This window comes from Coregonus clupeaformis, unplaced genomic scaffold (assembly GCF_020615455.1).
Source record: "Coregonus clupeaformis isolate EN_2021a unplaced genomic scaffold, ASM2061545v1 scaf0218, whole genome shotgun sequence".
NCBI lineage: Eukaryota > Metazoa > Chordata > Actinopteri > Salmoniformes > Salmonidae > Coregonus > Coregonus clupeaformis.
The window spans coordinates 402,114-419,138 of record NW_025533673.1 but is presented as its reverse complement, the minus strand read 5'-3'; the positions used below and the strand labels follow the sequence as shown (position 1 = coordinate 419,138).

The 17,025-nt window shown below is 54.2% G+C and overlaps 1 protein-coding gene across 3 annotated transcripts in view; it reads right to left on the bottom strand.

The window, feature by feature from the left end:
- Positions 1 to 329: 329 nt before the first annotated feature.
- The window catches only part of nkpd1 (NTPase, KAP family P-loop domain containing 1), a 56,751-nt gene continuing 40,055 nt past the window's right edge, over positions 330 to 17,025 (bottom strand). For all 3 annotated transcript variants that reach the window (XM_045214228.1, XM_045214227.1, XM_045214229.1), the window contains exons 8-13: positions 7,545 to 7,658; positions 7,003 to 7,416; positions 6,487 to 6,615; positions 6,308 to 6,409; positions 864 to 1,058; positions 330 to 689 (exon numbers count right to left, since the gene is read on the bottom strand). In XM_045214228.1, the coding sequence (XP_045070163.1) occupies positions 399 to 689; positions 864 to 1,058; positions 6,308 to 6,409; positions 6,487 to 6,615; positions 7,003 to 7,416; positions 7,545 to 7,658 (1,245 nt within the window). In that variant the 3' untranslated portion in view covers positions 330 to 398. The remainder of the gene's footprint in view (positions 690 to 863; positions 1,059 to 6,307; positions 6,410 to 6,486; positions 6,616 to 7,002; positions 7,417 to 7,544; positions 7,659 to 17,025) is intronic.

The following is a 17,025-nucleotide window of genomic DNA, read 5'->3' as shown; positions in this document are numbered from 1 at the left end:
GGAGGAATGGGCCAAAATACTAGCAACAGTGTGTGAAAACCTTGTGAAGACTTACAGAAAACGTTTGACCTGTGTCATTGCCAACAAAGGGTATATAACAAAGTATTGAGAAACTTTTGTTATTGACCAAATACTTATTTTCCACCATCATATGCCAATAAATTCATAAAAAATCATACAATGTGATTTTCTGGATTTTTTTTTCTCATTTTGTCTGTCATAGTTGACGTGTACCTATGACGAAAATTACAGGCCTCTCTCATCTTTTTAAGTGGGAGAACTTGCACAATTGGTGGCTGACTAAATACTTTTTTTCCCCACTGTACATCAATACACAGACCCTTCTCACAGATCATCCGTTTGTGTATGTATCCGATTTCATCCGTCTCGCGACGGCCTCAAGAGAAAGACAGATTTAATGTTGACCCGTGGCCGTGGAGACCGAACTGGGGGGTGTGTCTGGACAGCTGATTGGTCAGTTGTTTGGGTTTTAGGGGCGTGGCCTTGGCTCCACCTCGGGGCCTTCCACCGATACCCAGGAAGTGGAGTCTGAAGGTCGTCCACTCCCCGAAGGTCATCTGGAGCAGCTGCTTGAGGTCGTCGGGATCACCGAAGACCAGCGCCTGGCCGGTGAGGTCATTGCTACGGACGATGTCTGCGTACTTCTCAGGGAGGTTCATGCTCGCCAGCTTTTGGGGATTTGGAAAGATGCAGAACATAGAAAGAAGAAGAAGATATGTATTTCAGTTGAACATCTTTATTGTATTTAGCTGAGGTCTGAAGCTTTAATGGCTATGAGCCCTGGTCTAATGGAGGGCATTATATAGGGACCAGGGTTATGTGGGATGCAGCCAACCCCCTACCTCTTTGCAGACGTCCTCAGAGGTCATGTTGATAACAGTCCTGATGTTGAGAGGAGCCAGGTTCCTCCCCCACCCGGAATTCTTCAGCCCGGCGGTCCCTCTGATCCGGGCCAGCTCCCTCCTGATAGAATGATCCAGGTTGACCGTGGTCAGCTTGAACCTCTCCGCGTCCCTCACCATGAACTGGAAATCCACCTGGAGGATTGGAAGATGGAAGTGTGGTGAGTGTTGGAGGGACGCGGAGAGATGCACGCACACACAAACACACACACACTGTCACGGTTTCGGCCGAGGCTGCTCCTCCTCCTTGCTCGGGCAGGCTTCGGCGGTCGTCGTCCCCGGAGTACTAGCTATCACCGTTTGATGTTTTCGATGTTTGTTTGGTTTTGTCTGATTGTGTACACCTGTTTCCTTTTTGGTTGATTATGTCTCCTATAAGTTCTCGTTTTGTTAGTCATGTGTTGTATGTTATTGTTCGCCTGTCTACTGGTGCGGCTCGTCATTTTGTATTTAGTTATATTCCGGTCGTCGCACTGTATTTGTTTTCGTGTGCCTTGGATATCCTGTGTTTTGCGCACTGTTGTGCATAGTCCGCCTCCTATGTTGTTGAGGCCAGGATCTGTTTAGTTTTGTGATCAGTAAAGTTGGTTAAACTGAGCTTCTGTGTCCTGTGTGTGACTCCTCCACCACATCCACATCAGCCGATTCTGACAGAATAACACACCATATGGAGTCAGCAGGAGCAGCAGCAGCACCCGAGTCTTTGGAGGAGCGCGTCCGGATCGACGATCGGATCCATCAACTCAGGACTGCCCTGCAGGACGTAATTAACACTCTGCACCGATGGGAGACCAGAGGGGTACCCACGCCTCCGCCTACCTTACCATCACCATCGGTCAGTCCTCCCATTGGTGTTCCGGAACCCAGTGGGATTCGGCTCTCGCTCCCGAGGGCGTATGATGGCACTGCTGCCGGGTGTCAGGGGTTCCTCCTGCAGGTGGAACTCTACCTGGCCACCGTACACCCGGCGCCCTCGGGACACGAGAGCGTCTCCGCCCTCATCTCCTGTCCCACCGGCAAGGCGTTGGAGTGGGCCAACGCCGAATGGAGGAGGATAGACGCTGCTTCCATCACCTACGCAGAGTTCTCCCGCCGCTTCAGGGCCGTGTTTGACCATCCACCTGAGGGGAAAGCGGCGGGGGAGCGTCTATTCTACCTCCGACAGGGGAAGAGGAGCGCACAGGAGTTCGCCCTGGAGTTCCGGACTCTAGCGGCGGATGCAGGGTGGAATGAGCGGGCCCTCATCGACCACTACCGATGTAGTCTACGGGAGGACGTCCGTCGAGAGTTGGCCTGCAGGGATGCCCACCTCACCTTTGACCAGCTGGTGGACATGTCCATCCGGCTTGACACCCTGCTGGCAACCCGCGGACGTTCCGAGTGGGGGTCGTCCATTCCACCCTCCAGCACCTCCGAGCCGAGCCCTATGGAGCTCGGAGGTGCTGGCGCTAGAGAGAGGAGGAGGAGGAGCCCGAGGAGGGCACACTGCGGCTAGGTGCTGGGGAGGGTCTCCTAGGGGAGAGGACAACAGGCCACGCACTGGGGAGTCATTCCAGGTGAGTAGGCGTCCCACTTACCCAGAGCTCTCTGTTGTGCACGTCTGTTTACCTGTACATTTTCCACAGGTTGCACCTCATTCCCAGCATAAGGCGCTAGTAGATTCAGGCGCAGCTGGGAATTTTGTTGATCGACATTTTTGTTTAAAACTAGGAATTCCCCTTCTTCCTGTCGACGCCCCATTTCCTGTCCATGCTTTAGACAGCCGTCCATTGGGATCGGGGTTGATTAGGGAAGTCACCGCGCCACTTAGGATGAGGACGCAGGGGGGTCATGAGGAAACTATTCAGCTATATCTGATTGACTCTCCTGCGTATCCGGTGGTGTTGGGGCTTCCCTGGTTGATTACCCATAATCCTTCTATTTCGTGGCAACAGAGGGCTCTTAAGGAGTGGTCTGCCCAGTGTGTGGGGCGATGTCTAGGTGTTTCCGTGGGGGCGACCTCGGTGGAGAGTCCAAACCAGGTGCCCGCACTGCACATTCCCCCCGAGTATGAGGATTTGGCAATCGTGTTCAGTAAATCGAGGGCGACGCAGTTGCCTCCCCATAGGCAGGGAGATTGTGCGATAGACCTCCAGGCAGGAGCAGCGCTTCCACAGAGCCATGTGTATCCTCTGTCTCAAGAGGAGAAGAGAGCTATGGAGACTTACATAGCCGAATCTCTGAGACAAGGATACATACGGCCATCCACTTCCCCTGCATCCTCGAGCTTCTTTTTTGTGAAGAAGAAGGATGGAGGTTTGCGCCCGTGCATTGATTACCGTAGTCTCAATCAGATCACGGTGAAATACAGTTATCCACTCCCTCTGATTGCGACTATGACGGAGTCATTGCACGGGGCGCGTTTCTTCACAAAACTAGATCTCAGGAGCGCATACAACTTGGTGCGCATTAGAGAGGGCGATGAATGGAAGACAGCGTTTAGTACCACCTCAGGTCATTACGAGTATCTCGTCATGCCATACGGGTTGATGAACGCTCCTTCAGTCTTCCAATCCTTCGTGGATGAGATCTTCAGGGACATGCAGGGGCAGGGTGTGGTCGTGTACATAGATGACATTCTTGTGTACTCTTCTACCCGAGCCGAGCATATAGCCCTGGTGCGCCGAGTGTTGAGGAGGCTGTTGGAGCACGACCTGTATGTCAAGGCAGAGAAATTTCTGTTTTTCCAGGAGTCGATCTCCTTTTTGGGTTATCAGTTGTCTGCGTCAGGGGTGAAGATGGAGGTTGACCGGGTGTCAGCCGTGCGTAATTGGCAAACGCCAACCACTGTGAAGGAGGTGCAGCAGTTTTTGGGGTTTGCGAATTACTACCGGAGGTTTATCCGGGGTTTTGGACAGGTGGCAGCTCCCATAACGTCTCTGTTGAAGGGGGTCCGGTGCGTTTGCAGTGGTCAGCCGAGGCGGACAGGGCTTTTGGGAGACTGAAAGACCTGTTTACTTCGGCTCCGGTGCTGGCGCATCCGGATCCCGCTTTACCATTTCAGGTAGAGGTTGACGCGTCAGAGGCCGGTATTGGGGCCGTACTTTCGCAACGGTCCGGCACACCACCTAAACTCCGCCCCTGTGCTTTTTACTCCAAGAAGCTCAGCCGCTTATGACATAGGGGACAGGGAGCTGTTAGCCGTGGTACAGGCCCTAAAGGTGTGGAGGCATTGGCTTGAGGGGGCTCAACACCCTTTTCTCATTTTGACTGACCACTGTAACCTGGAGTACATCCGGGCAGCTAGGAGATTGAACCCTCGCCAGCTGCGGTGGAACATGTTTTTAGCCCGGTTCGTATTTAAGATCACGTACATCCCTGGGTCCCAGAACGGTAAGGCAGACGCACTGTCTCGGCGGTATGACACGGAGGAGAGGTCCGTTGAGCCCACTCCCATACTGCCGGAGTCTTGTCTGGTGGCACCGGTAGTGTGGGAGGTCGATGCTGAAATCGAGCGGGCGTTGCGTACCGACCCTAGTCCCCCACAGTGCCCGGTGGGTCGGACGTACATTCCGCTCGAGGTTTGGGATCGACTGATATATTGGGCTCACACGTCACCCTCCTCTGGACATCCTGGTATTGGCCGGACTGTGCACTGCCTTAGCGCTAAGTACTGGTGGCCAACGTTAGCCAGGGATGTGAGGGTTTATGTCTCCTCCTGCTCGGTGTGCGCCCAGTGTAAGGCGCCTAGACACCTGCCCAGGGGAAAGTTACAACCCCTGCCCGTTCCACAACGACCATGGTCTCACCTCTCGGTGGATTTCGTCACAGACCTTCCCCCCTTGCAGGGGAATACTACTATACTGGTCGTTGTGGATCGGTTCTCTAAGGCCTGTCGTCTGCTCCCAATGCCGGGTCTTCCTACTGCCCTACAGACCGCCGAAGCACTATTCACCCACTACGGGGTGGATATAGTGTCTGATCGAGGTCCCCAGTTTACCTCCAGAGTCTGGAGGGCGTTCATGGAGCGTTTGGGGGTCTCGGTGAGCCTGACCTCGGGTTACCACCCGGAGAGTAATGGGCAGGTGGAACGGGTGAACCAGGATGTGGGTAGGTTTCTTAGATCGTATTGCCAGGGCCGGCAGGAGGAGTGGGCGAGGTATGTCCCCTGGGCCGAGATGGCCCAGAACTCTCTCCGCCACTCCTCAACCAATCTAACCCCTTTCCAATGTGTGTTAGGTTACCAGCCGGTTCTGGCACCGTGGCAGCAGAGCCAGATCGAGGCTCCTGCGGTGGATGAGTGGGTGCGGCGCTCGGAGGAGACGTGGAACGCTGCACACGTCCACTTGCAGCGGGCCATCCGTCGTCAGAAAGCGTGCGCCGATCTCCACCGCAGTGAGGGGCCGGTGTACGCACCTGGTGATCGAGTCTGGCTCTCTACCAGAAACCTGCCCCTCCGCCTGCCCTGCCGGAAACTGGGTCGGCGGTTTGTGGGGCCTTTTAAAGTCCTGAGAAGATTGAATGAGGTGTGTTACAGGTTACAACTGCCTGATGATTATCGTATTAACCCCTCGTTCCATGTGTCTCTTCTCAGGCCGGTGGTAGCTGGTCCACTCCAGGACGATGAGATAAGAGAGACTCCTCCGCCCCCACTGGACATCGAGGGGGCTCCGGCGTACACAGTTCGGTCCATCTTGGATTCGAGACGTCGGATGGGGTGTCTACAATATCTCGTGGAGTGGGAGGGGTACGGTCCGGAGGAACGGTGCTGGGTGCCGAGGAGAGACATCCTAGACCCGTCTCTCCTGACGGAGTTCCACCGTGGACACCCTATGCGCCCTGCTCCGCGTCCTCCTGGTCGTCCCCGAGGCCGGGGTCGGCGCACAGCTGGAGCCGCGCGTCAAGGGGGGGGTACTGTCACGGTTTCGGCCGAGGCTGCTCCTCCTCCTTGCTCGGGCAGGCTTCGGCGGTCGTCGTCCCCGGAGTACTAGCTATCACTGTTTGATGTTTTCGATGTTTGTTTGGTTTTGTCTGATTGTGTACACCTGTTTTCTTTTTGGTTGATTATGTCTCCTATAAGTTCTCGTTTTGTTAGTCATGTGTTGTGTGTTATTGTTCGCCTGTCTACTGGTGCGGCTCGTCATTTTGTATTTTGTTATATTCCGGTCGTCGCACTGTATTTGTTTTCGTGCGCCTTGGATATCCTGTGTTTTGCGCACTGTTGCGCATAGTCCGCCTCCTATATTGTTGAGGCCAGGATCTGTTTAGTTTTGTGATCAGTAAAGTTGGTTAAACTGAGCTTCTGTGTCCTGCGTGTGACTCCTCCACCACATCCACATCAGCCGATTCTGACACACACACACACACACACACACACACAGGTCGCTGGTTCAAATCTGGCACACCTTGAGGAACATTTCGAACATCTCTGGATCTCCGTCCTGCTCCAGCAGGTCTTTGATCTCCTCGCTCATCATGTGAAGCTCCATCCTCGAGTCGCTGAACACCTATTATAATATATATAATAATGTATTAATAATATATAATGTAATAATAATAATATAATATATGCCATTTAGCAGACCTCCCACAGCGTCTTGGACCCGTCGACGAGCGTTGCCGTCCCGACATCGATCTCCGCTCTCTGCTGCTCGTCCTCCAGACACTGTAGGATCCAGCTGAGACGACAGGGCCAATGGTTGGCCAGAACGACCTGTAATGTAGTGAACATAACTGTTAATCCAGTCCGTGTTTTCATTACACTACAGACTGACACTCAGAATTCCATTGCATGTTTTACTCAGGCAGTGGTTGAGCTACAGAGCCAGTGAAAAACAATGCATGTAGCTATCCCCACAATGCTTTCAGTAAAGTTCAACAAACGATATCAGATGCCCCAACCAACTTCTGTTTTTCTAAACATATCATTTTTATTACTCCCTTTCTCTCTCTTCCCTCCCTCTCTCATTCTCCCTCCCTCCCTCCCTCCCTCTTTCTTCCTCCCCTCCCTCCCTCCCTCTTTCTTCCTCCCCTCCCTCCCTCCCTCCCTTTCTCCCTCCCTCCCTCTCTCTCTCCAACATTAAGAGGGGTGTTCCAGTACCCAGGCAGCGCTGTTCTCTGGCGGGGGCAGCTCCGTCTTCAGAGCCTCCATGAGCACCACGGTCACCCTAATGGAGTTGATGACCCGTCTCATGGACATGGTGTCATCAGAGATGTAGTGGTGGAGTTTCCCTCTGCTGCTGGACAGGATGCTCTCCAACGCAGATTCTATTGCCTTGTCCACCTCATCCTCACTCAGCGCAAACGCCACGTACGCCTCCTCGATGTGGTTGTCTATCAAAGGAATACTGGTCTCCTTCAGAATACTTGATGTCTCCTTTGTTTGGAGGGGGGCGCTCTCGATACAGGAGAGGGATGTCTCTTGGTTGCCCAGGTCCAGCTCGATCCCCTTTGACCCCTGACCCTTGACTTCTTCCGTGATCTCTGATTGGCCTCTAACGATATTGTAGAACACCTTGCGAGAGAGACAGAGAGAGAGGGAGAGAGACAGAGACAGAGACAGAGAGAGAATAGTTTTTATTACACCGTTTGGAAGCATTACAGAGTATGGATGGCAGCATGTATCCATTTCATATAGAAGACCCTGTGCTTGGAGGCGTGGCAGAGCGGCGGTATGGTGAAGGCCAGGGTCACGATGCGGTTCAAGAAGGCATAGGCTCTGTCTTCTTTACTGAAGCACCCGTCTGCATAGTTCACCTGTTGGACAGAAACTAACTGTGTTAGTTAATAATGAAAGCAAGCTATTATTGCCCTGTTCACATTCTAACACTGGAAATCATTTCTATTATAAAGATATTGATTCACATTCTTCCACTGTAAATCTTTTAAATAGTCAATGTTTCAGCTCTAAGGCTTTTCTCAAGACCAGACTTTTCCCTCTAGTGTGTAGCCCTGGAGGACTGGAGGACTGGAGGACTGGAGGACTGGAGGGAACCACTGTTGGAGGACTGGAGGACTGGAGGGAACCACTGTTGGGGGGACTGGAGGACTGGAGGGAACCACTGATGGGGGGACTGGAGGACTGGAGTAGGGAACCACTGTTGGGGGTACTGGAGGACTGGAGGGAACCACTGTTGGGGGACTGGAGGACTGGAGGGAACCACTGTTGGGGGACTGGAGGACTGGAGGGAACCACTGATGGGGGACTGGAGGACTGGAGGGAACCACTGATGGGGGACTGGAGGACTGGAGGGAACCACTGATGGGGGACTGGAGGACTGGAGTAGGGAACCACTGTTGGGGGTACTGGAGGACTGGAGGGAACCACTGTTGGGGGGACTGGAGGACTGGAGGGAACCACTGTTGGGGGGACTGGAGGACTGGAGGGAACCACTGATGGGGGGACTGGAGGACTGGAGGGAACCACTGATGGGGGGACTGGAGGACTGGAGGGAACCACTGATGGGGGGACTGGAGGACTGGAGGGAACCACTGTTGGGGGTACTGGAGGACTGGAGAGAACCACTGTTGGGGGTACTGGAGGACTGGAGGGAACCACTGTTGGGGGGACTGGAGGACTGGAGGGAACCACTGTTGGGGGTACTGGAGGACTGGAGAGAACCACTGTTGGGGGTACTGGAGGACTGGAGGGAACCACTGTTGGGGGTACTGGAGGACTGGAGAGAACCACTGTTGGGGGTACTGGAGGACTGGAGGGAACCACTGTTGGGGGGACTGGAGGACTGGAGGGAACCACTGTTGGGGGTACTGGAGGACTGGAGGACTGGAGGACTGGAGGGAACCACTGTTGGGGGTACTGGAGGACTGGAGAGAACCACTGTTGGGGGTACTGGAGGACTGGAGGGAACCACTGTTGGGGGGACTGGAGGACTGGAGGGAACCACTGTTGGGGGTACTGGAGGACTGGAGGACTGGAGGACTGGAGGGAACCACTGTTGGGGGTACTGGAGGACTGGAGGGAACCACTGTTGGAGGACTGGAGGACTGGAGGGAACCACTGTTGGGGGTACTGGAGGACTGGAGGGAACCACTGTTGGAGGACTGGAGGACTGGAGGGAACCACTGTTGGGGGGACTGGAGGACTGGAGGGAACCACTGATGGGGGGACTGGAGGACTGGAGTAGGGAACCACTGTTGGGGGTACTGGAGGACTGGAGGGAACCACTGTTGGGGGGACTGGAGGACTGGAGGGAACCACTGTTGGGGGGACTGGAGGACTGGAGGGAACCACTGATGGGGGGACTGGAGGACTGGAGGGAACCACTAATGGGGGGACTGGAGGACTGGAGGGAACCACTGATGGGGGGACTGGAGGACTGGAGTAGGGAACCACTGTTGGGGGTACTGGAGGACTGGAGGGAACCACTGTTGGGGGGACTGGAGGACTGGAGGGAACCACTGTTGGGGGGACTGGAGGACTGGAGGGAACCACTGATGGGGGGACTGGAGGACTGGAGGGAACCACTGATGGGGGACTGGAGGACTGGAGGGAACCACTGATGGGGGACTGGAGGACTGGAGGGAACCACTGTTGGGGGTACTGGAGGACTGGAGAGAACCACTGTTGGGGGTACTGGAGGACTGGAGGGAACCACTGTTGGGGGACTGGAGGACTGGAGGGAACCACTGTTGGGGGTACTGGAGGACTGGAGAGAACCACTGTTGGGGGTACTGGAGGACTGGAGGGAACCACTGTTGGGGGTACTGGAGGACTGGAGAGAACCACTGTTGGGGGTACTGGAGGACTGGAGGGAACCACTGTTGGGGGACTGGAGGACTGGAGGGAACCACTGTTGGGGGTACTGGAGGACTGGAGGACTGGAGGACTGGAGGGAACCACTGTTGGGGGTACTGGAGGACTGGAGAGAACCACTGTTGGGGGTACTGGAGGACTGGAGGGAACCACTGTTGGGGGACTGGAGGACTGGAGGGAACCACTGTTGGGGGTACTGGAGGACTGGAGGACTGGAGGACTGGAGGGAACCACTGTTGGGGGTACTGGAGGACTGGAGGGAACCACTGTTGGAGGACTGGAGGACTGGAGGGAACCACTGTTGGGGGTACTGGAGGACTGGAGGGAACCACTGTTGGAGGACTGGAGGACTGGAGGGAACCACTGTTGGGGGTAATGGAGGACTGGAGGGAACCACTGTTGGGGGTACTGGAGGACTGGAGGACTGGAGGGAACCACTGTTGGGGGTACTGGAGGACTGGAGGGAACCACTGTTGGGAGTACTGGAGGACTGGAGGGAACCACTGTTGGGGGTACTGGAGGACTGGAGGACTGGAGGACTGGAGGGAACCACTGTTGGGGGTACTGGAGGACTGGAGGGAACCACTGTTGGAGGACTGGAGGACTGGAGGGAACCACTGTTGGGGGGTACTGGAGGACTGGAGGGAACCACTGTTGGGGGGACTGGAGGACTGGAGGGAACCACTGTTGGGGGTACTGGAGGACTGGAGGACTGGAGGCCTGGAGGGAACCACTGTTGGGGGTACTGGAGGACTGGAGGGAACCACTGTTGGGGGGACTGGAGGACTGGAGGGAACCACTGATGGGGGGACTGGAGGACTGGAGGACTGGAGGACTGGAGGGAACCACTGTTGGGGGTACTGGAGGACTGGAGGGAACCACTGTTGGAGGACTGGAGGACTGGAGGGAACCACTGTTGGGGGTACTGGAGGACTGGAGGGAACCACTGTTGGGGGGACTGGAGGACTGGAGGGAACCACTGTTGGGGGGACTGGAGGACTGGAGGACTGGAGGACTGGAGGGAACCACTGTTGGGGGTACTGGAGGACTGGAGGGAACCACTGTTGGGGGGACTGGAGGACTGGAGGGAACCACTGTTGGGGGGACTGGAGGACTGGAGGGAACCACTGTTGGGGGGACTGGAGGACTGGAAGGAACCACTGTTGGGGGACTGGAGGACTGGAGGGAACCACTGTTGGGGGTACTGGAGGACTGGAGGGAACCACTGTTGGGGGTACTGGAGGACTGGAGGGAACCACTGTTGGGGGACTGGAGGACTGGAGGGAACCACTGTTGGGGGACTGGAGGACTGGAGGGAACCACTGTTGGGGGTACTGGAGGACGGGAGGTACTGGAGGACTGGAGGGAACCACTGTTGGGGGTACTGGAGGACTGGAGGACTGGAGGGAACCACTGTTGGGGGTACTGGAGGACTGGAGTTGGGAACCACTGATGGGGGGACTGGAGGACTGGAGTTGGGAACCACTGTTGGGGGTACTGGAGGACTGGAGTTGGGAACCACTGTTGGGGGTACTGGAGGACTGGAGGGAACCACTGTTGGGGGTACTGGAGGACTGGAGGACTGGAGGGAACCACTGTTGGGGGTACTGGAGGACTGGAGGGAACCACTGTTGGAGGACTGGAGGACTGGAGGGAACCACTGTTGGGGGTACTGGAGGACTGGAGGACTGGAGGACTGGAGGGAACCACTGTTGGGGGTACTGGAGGACTGGAGGGAACCACTGTTGGGGGACTGGAGGACTGGAGGGAACCACTGTTGGGGGACTGGAGGACTGGAGGGAACCACTGTTGGGGGGACTGGAGGACTGGAGGACTGGAGGACTGGAGGGAACCACTGTTGGGGGTACTGGAGGACTGGAGGGAACCACTGATGGGGGGACTGGAGGACTGTAGGGAACCACTGTTGGGGGACTGGAGGACTGGAGGGAACCACTGTTGGGGGACTGGAGGACTGGAGGACTGGAGGACTGGAGGGAACCACTGTTGGGGGGTACTGGAGGACTGGAGGGAACCACTGTTGGGGGACTGGAGGACTGGAGGGAACCACTGTTGGGGGACTGGAGGACTGGAGGGAACCACTGTTGGGGGACTGGAGGACTGGAGGGAACCACTGTTGGGGGTACTGGAGGACTGGAGGGAACCACTGTTGGGGGGACTGGAGGACTGGAGGAAACCACTGTTGGGGGTACTGGAGGACGGGAGGTACTGGAGGACTGGAGGGAACCACTGTTGGGGGTACTGGAGGACAGGAGGGAACCACTGTTGGGGGACTGGAGGACTGGAGGACTGGAGGGAACCACTGTTGGGGGTACTGGAGGACTGGAGGGAACCACTGTTGGGGGACTGGAGGACTGGAGGGAACCACTGTTGGGGGGTACTGGAGGACTGGAGGGAACCACTGTTGGGGGACTGGAGGACTGGAGGGAACCACTGTTGGGGGACTGGAGGACTGGAGGGAACCACTGTTGGGGGTACTGGAGGACGGGAGGTACTGGAGGACTGGAGGGAACCACTGTTGGGGGTACTGGAGGACTGGAGTTGGGAACCACTGATGGGGGGACTGGAGGACTGGAGTAGGGAACCACTGTTGGGGGGACTGGAGGACTGGAGTTGGGAACCACTGTTGGGGGTTGTTACGAACCCCGTGGCTGTAAACATCTAGGGTGGATGGACATGAGACCCGTAACATAAATTCATGTAAATTATAAGTGCGGCAGGGAACAGTGAGAACCAAAAATGACCCAACAACCATGAACTACCGTCAAACACAAAGTGTTTATTTCTGAAACACATTATCCAACCCCTTTTCGCAGAGGAATGGCCTCTGGGTACCTGGCGGCCACACACATAATTGTCAACATAAACTGGTTACCAGATTTTGTTTTCGGTAATGGTCCAACACAATCAACCATCACATGTTCGAATGGTTCACCTATGGCCGGTATGGGACAAAGAGGCGCGGGGGAAATAACCTGGTTCGGTTTCCCAACTACTTGACAGGTGTGGCAAGTCCGACAGAACTGAGCCACATCTTGTTTTAAGCCAGGCCAAAAGAAATGTCGCAAAACACGATCATAAGTCTTGGTGACTCCCAGATGTCCGGACCACTGGTGATCATGAGCGAGGATAAAACATTTGGTCGAAAGGCTGTAGGAATCACTATTTGGTAAACAGCATTCCAATCTCCGCCAGCGTCAACATGGGATGTCCATTTACGCATGAGGAGATTACCATCAATGAAGTATGCCATGTTTTTCTTCTTTAGCTCGTCCTCTGAGACAACACTAGAAAAACATTTAGCCAGGCTAATGTCAACCTGTTGGTTAGCGATCAGCTGCTCACGAGTAACTGGTAACTGTATTGCCTCAGCAACAAGTTCCACATCCTTCTTCCTTTCTCTGGGCTGTTGGTCAGACTGCACCAGCTTACCAGAGGTAGCACCCGAACTATCCTCTGGGTCACACTCTCTGAATAGAATCGTGTCTGACAAATCTACCACTTCACCCACTTGTCGTGCTTGAGCACGTGTGACAGCACAAGCGGGGAACACATCTGGATAACCCTGTGCCAGCTCCTCGGAGAGAGACTGGTCACTTACCTCCAATATGGGTATTACCTTTCCTCCGGGGTAATGTTGTCTAGGGGTATGATTCTCGCTTCGGGTGTGAGAGGTCCCGGGTTCAGATCCCGGATGAGCCACCACTTTATGTTACGAACCCCGTGGCTCTAAACATCTAGGGTGGATGGACATGAGACCCGTAACATAAATTCATGTAAATTATAAGTGTGGCAGGGAACAGTGAGAACCAAAAATGACACAACAACCATGAACTACCGTCAAACACAAAGTGTTTATTTCTGAACACACGGTAAGGGTTTGGGAAAAAGGGCTGAGCAGGACCCAAGAAATGAAACAATAGTGTAAAACCCCTAAACTGATCTTGCCTGCCTCAAGAACCGCTAGGCTACTGCTACCATACAAAAATACAGTGGGTGGTCCGCTCAGGTCTCACTAGTGTTTATAGACAGAGTTCTTCCTACGGGTAATGTACGCCCAAGGGCAACTAGCTTAAACTCCCCTTTTCCCAGAAACACACAAAGCTACCAAACAGGGTAATCAGCAATTATATAAGTACACACCACACAGGATACAACAGTATCCACACTCAGGTAAAGAAATAGATTCTAATAAAGTTACCAATAGGGTAACCAACAACTTAGTGAGTACACAACACACAGGACACCACCGTGTCCATACTCACATATGGAAAAAGTCTCTCTGAATAGAATCGTGTCTGACAAATCTACCACTTCACCCACTTGTCGTGCTTGAGCACGTGTGACAGCACAAGCGGGGAACACATCTGGATAACCCTGTGCCAGCTCCTCGGAGAGAGACTGGTCACTTTTATCCATTACCTCCAATACGGGTATCACCTTTCCTCCGGCAATATCGTTGCCCATTATAAATGTCACACCTTTTACTGGCAACATTGGACGTACCCCAACTCTGAACAATCCACTGACTAACTCAGAGTGTACGTTCACAAAGTGCACTGGCACTGGGACGAAACCCATTTCAATTCCTTGTACTAACACACTGGAACCACAATATGTATTATTAGACAAGGGCAACACATCAGCTAGTATGAACGACTGCGCCGCACCAGTATCTCTGAGGATTCTAACTGGACGCTGAGACGCTTCATCATCTGATATAGAAACAAACCCCTCAAAAATGAACGGTTCATAGCTGTGATCTGGGACAGGGACTTTCAAACCACATTCACTATGAGGCTTCTGTCTTGATTCCGGCCTTACAACCGTACGAATCAGCCCAACACCCGTTGGTGGCCTGGTGTGCTGAGGCATCCCCGGTTTGCGTTTAAGCAAAAAGCAATCATTAACCATATGTCCCACCTTATGACAATAGAAACAGTGATGCACATCTTTTGGGCGCGCTGGATGTACTGCTGGTCGACTAGGACTAAAAGTTAGCAACTCCGCAGCCCTGCTCTCCGTACGAGCCGAAAACACGCTCTTATGCGTCAACACAAACTCGTCTGCCAATACAGACGCTTCCGACAGTGAGGATACTTTCTGTTCGTTCAGATAAACTACAATGCGTTCGGGTAAGCAATTTTTAAACTCTTCTAACAAGATTAACTCCCGTAGAGAGTTAAAATCAGTTACTTTACTAGCACTGTGCCATTTGTCAAACAGATTTCCTTTGTCTCTAGCAAACTCCACATAAGTCTGAGTAGGAGACTTTTTATGAGACCTAAATCTTTGTCGATATGCCTCAGGAACAAGCTCATAGGCACGAAGAACAGTAGCTTTGACCACTTCATAATTCAAACTGTCTTCAAGAGGTAGCGCTGCCAGAACCTCTTGAGCTTTACCTGTTAGTTTACACTGAAGTAATAGGCACCATACCTCGTCGGGCCATTTCAATGCTACCGCTATACGTTCAAACACACTGAAATAGGAATCAACCTCTGACTCCCTGAACACAGGTACCAAGGTGATCTGCCTGGTACCTGTCTGGTGAGGATGGCTCACTAGCAGGCATAGTATTAGCAGAGACTAACCTCGCTGTTTCTGCCTCTAGTTCCATTTTACGCACCTCCAGTTCCATCTTACGCATCTCCATTTCCATCTTACGCGTCTCCAGTTCTGCCTCTAGCTTACGCGTCTCCTGTTCTGCCTCTAGCTTACGCATCTCCAGCTTGTCTTGCCTGATTTGTGCCCGCTCTTCCGCCTCCATTTGGAGCCGTGTCGAGCGGACATCGATCCTGGCATCACTGTCAGTCAGTGGGGAGAGTGGGTCATAACGGGGCAATGTGGCTGGAGCCTTAGCCTCGTCCTCAGACACTGATGGGCTTACAGGAACAGCAACCACATCCCCTACAGGAGCAGCAGACTCAGGCGGCGGTAACTCAAGCACTCGCTCGTTTAACAATATCGCTAGCACTACTTCCCTAACTTCTGCTTTCACTAAACCCCTCGGTATGGGTACAGAAAAGTGGTCAGCCAAAACCTGTAGATCCACTCTACGGCAATTCTAAAAAAACACCCACGTAGGGTTTTCCAAAAATGCCTCCAACTCAAAAGTAGCCATCCTACTAGCAACACGAGCCGTCGACTACTGAACACACAAAAAAAAACAGGTAGTTACAGCTGCCAAGCTCAACACTGAACCAGACACTGACTAATTTACATGAGTATCATGGGATAGATAGTATCCCGGATGAGCCCCCACTTTATGTTACGAACCCCGTGGCTCTAAACATCTAGGGTGGATGGACATGAGACCCGTAACATAAATTCATGTAAATTATAAGTGTGGCAGGGAACAGTGAGAACCAAAAATGACACAACAACCATGAACTACCGTCAAACACAAAAACACAGGATACCTGTATCCGTAACAGGGGTACTGGAGGACTGGAGGGAACCACTGTTGGGGGTACTGGAGGACTGGAGGACTGGAGGGAACCACTGTTGGGGGTACTGGAGGACTGGAGGACTGGAGTAGGGAACCACTGTTGGGGGTACTGGAGGACTGGAGTTGGGAACCACTGTTGGGGGTACTGGAGGACTGGAGTTGGGAACCACTGTTGGGGGTACTGGAGGACTGGAGGGAACCACTGTTGGGGGTACTGGAGGACTGGAGGACTGGAGGGAACCACTGTTGGGGGTACTGGAGGACTGGAGGGAACCACTGTTGGAGGACTGGAGGACTGGAGGGAACCACTGTTGGGGGTACTGGAGGACTGGAGGACTGGAGGGAACCACTGTTGGGGGTACTGGAGGACTGGAGGGAACCACTGTTGGGGGACTGGAGGACTGGAGGGAACCACTGTTGGGGGACTGGAGGACTGGAGGGAACCACTGTTGGGGGACTGGAGGACTGGAGGACTGGAGGACTGGAGGGAACCACTGTTGGGGGTACTGGAGGACTGGAGGGAACCACTGATGGGGGGACTGGAGGACTGGAGGGAACCACTGTTGGGGGGACTGGAGGACTGGAGGGAACCACTGTTGGGGGGACTGGAGGACTGGAGGACTGGAGGGAACCACTGTTGGGGGTACTGGAGGACTGGAGGGAACCACTGTTGGGGGGACTGGAGGACTGGAGAGAACCACTGTTGGGGGACTGGAGGACTGGAGGGAACCACTGTTGGGGGACTGGAGGACTGGAGGGAACCACTGTTGGGGGTACTGGAGGACTGGAGGGAACCACTGTTGGGGGGACTGGAGGACTGGAGGGAACCACTGTTGGGGGTACTGGAGGACGGGAGGTACTGGAGGACTGGAGGGAACCAC